Source organism: Cyprinodon tularosa, unplaced genomic scaffold, assembly GCF_016077235.1.
Source record: "Cyprinodon tularosa strain WSP-4 unplaced genomic scaffold, ASM1607723v1 ctg280, whole genome shotgun sequence".
In the NCBI taxonomy this organism is placed as follows: Eukaryota; Metazoa; Chordata; class Actinopteri; order Cyprinodontiformes; family Cyprinodontidae; genus Cyprinodon; species Cyprinodon tularosa.
The window spans coordinates 524,544-526,739 of record NW_024038986.1 but is presented as its reverse complement, the minus strand read 5'-3'; the positions used below and the strand labels follow the sequence as shown (position 1 = coordinate 526,739).

The 2,196-nt window shown below is 52.3% G+C and overlaps 1 protein-coding gene across 1 annotated transcript; it reads left to right on the top strand.

The window, feature by feature from the left end:
* The first annotated feature begins 236 nt into the window (after positions 1 to 236).
* On the top strand, positions 237 to 1,981 carry junbb (JunB proto-oncogene, AP-1 transcription factor subunit b). The gene has a single exon (XM_038290421.1). The coding sequence runs from the start codon at positions 553 to 555 to the stop codon at positions 1,540 to 1,542; it is 990 nt and encodes a 329-aa protein (XP_038146349.1). The 5' UTR covers positions 237 to 552; the 3' UTR covers positions 1,543 to 1,981.
* Positions 1,982 to 2,196: the final 215 nt, after the last annotated feature.

The following is a 2,196-nucleotide window of genomic DNA, read 5'->3' as shown; positions in this document are numbered from 1 at the left end:
GCGCAGAGTGCAGTGCGTGGTTGGGTTGCGTTGGGTTACTGCTTTTGGTGACACTCCGTTGCCATCCCTCCTCGGTGCGCTATCTAGCCTACAGGCTTATTTACAGGCGCCTCTTCCCGGCATTAGCGTCACCGACGACGCAGTGACGTAGCGCGGAGAGGGAGCAGCGCGGACCAATCAGGGCGCTCCCTGAAACATGTGGCTGTGTGTAAGTATATATAACGGCTTTCACTGGCTTGGGCCGAACACACCTCTGTGATCAGCAGAAAGAGGAGCTTTCAGGAGCCAGGAAAACTTTACAGGACTGTTAGAAACCGCAGCCAGATCTGAAGGAACAACAAAACACTTCAACCTGCTGACTTTGAACTTTAGAGAGATTTGTTGGACATTATATTTTTTTTAAAGAAAGAAAAAAGCGTTTTGGAGACACTGTTGGCTCATACGCCAGAATTAATGCATACTTTGTGCTGGTACTGATTTATTATCTAGACTGATTTTCTAGAAGCAGCTGGTAAGCTTCCACCTTTTTTTTCTTGATCTCCCTACGACTTTATGTCAACAAAGATGGAACAGCCTTTTTATCATGACGACTCTTTTCTGCCGGCTTACGGCCACTCTGATGCAGCCATGCACGATTACAAGGTGCTGAAGCAGAATATGAACCTGAACTTGGCAGAGCCCTACCGCAGCCTGAAGTCTCAGCTGAGGGCCGAGGCGGACCCGTACCAAGGGGGGCAGCCGGACGTCGGCTCCCTGAAGCTCGCCTCCCCCGAACTGGAGAGGCTGATCATCCAGAACAGTAACGGGGTGATCACCAGCCCCACGCCGGGACAGTACTTCTACAACCGGGGCATCACCGATGAGCAGGAGGGGTTCGCAGAAGGCTTCGTGAAGGCGCTGGACGAGCTCCACAAAATGAACCAGATGCCCCCTCCTAACGTGTCCATCGGAGCCGGCGGGGTTACGACGTGTTCGGCGGCGGCGGCCTCTAGCGTCTTCGGCTCCGCGCTGCAGCCCGAAGCTCCGATCTACACAACACTGAACGCCTACTGCCCGAACACCAGCCTCTCTTCCGCGTCCAGCTACCCCACCGCCACCATCAGCTACCTGCCGCCCCACCAGCAGAGCCACGCGCTGACGCCTGCGCCTGGCGCGCACCACTTCCAGCACGCGCTCCCGGGCTCCGGGATGCACCCGCAGCGGCTGGTCGCCCTGAAAGAAGAGCCTCAAACCGTGCCGGATCTGCTCAGCAGCGACGGCTCGCCTCCGATGTCGCCCATCGACCTGGAGACGCAGGAGCGCATAAAGGCGGAGCGCAAGCGGCTGCGGAACAGGCTGGCCGCCACCAAGTGCAGGCGGCGCAAGCTGGAGCGCATCGCTCGGCTGGAGGAGAAGGTGAAGGTTCTGAAGAATGACAACGCGGGGCTGTCCAACACAGCGTCGGTGCTGCGGGACCAGGTGGCCCAGCTCAAACAGAAGGTCCTAACGCACGTGAGCAGCGGCTGTCAGCTGATGCTCACCAGCAAACTTGAGGCGTTTTAAGGACAGAGACTATTAAATGACTGAAAAGTGATAACACTGGAGACAAGGTCTTTGAGCACAGACCTGGATGTGCGGCCAGCTTCACAGAGCCGATCCCTGACAGCTCTGATTACAGGTGAAAACTGACTGACTGAAATGGTACTTCCGGATGCTGGTCACCGCTCAAAGGACCATTCAACCGTTTCAGCATCCAGCCTGAGCAGACACTGCGCAACTCAGTGTGGAACTGCCCACAAGTCGGGTTTACTAATGGTAGAAAATGGGAATTGCTATTGTACTACTTTGTACTTTTTGCAACTGTCATGCAATGCTGCAATTTATTCTTTGTGTAAATTATTTTGTTTGCCCGGTTGATCCAGACAAACTTTTGTCCAATGTTTACATTGTCTTTTTTATTATTTGTGATGTGTATTTAAGTAAATTGTCTTTTAAAATGAAAGAAAAAAACGTCTCGAGTAATCATTTCTCAATTGAAAGTGCAGAAAACAGCATTTTAGTTTTATTTGCCTACCTCTGAGCTAAGACCTGAAGTACTGCTTGTGCAAGCAGGTTTTTTTTTATACCTACGCACAGCACGTACTCTACGTATTGGCCTTTCCTAATTACGCACGGGCATGCCCATATATGGGTATGTTGGTGTATATTTCGTCATAA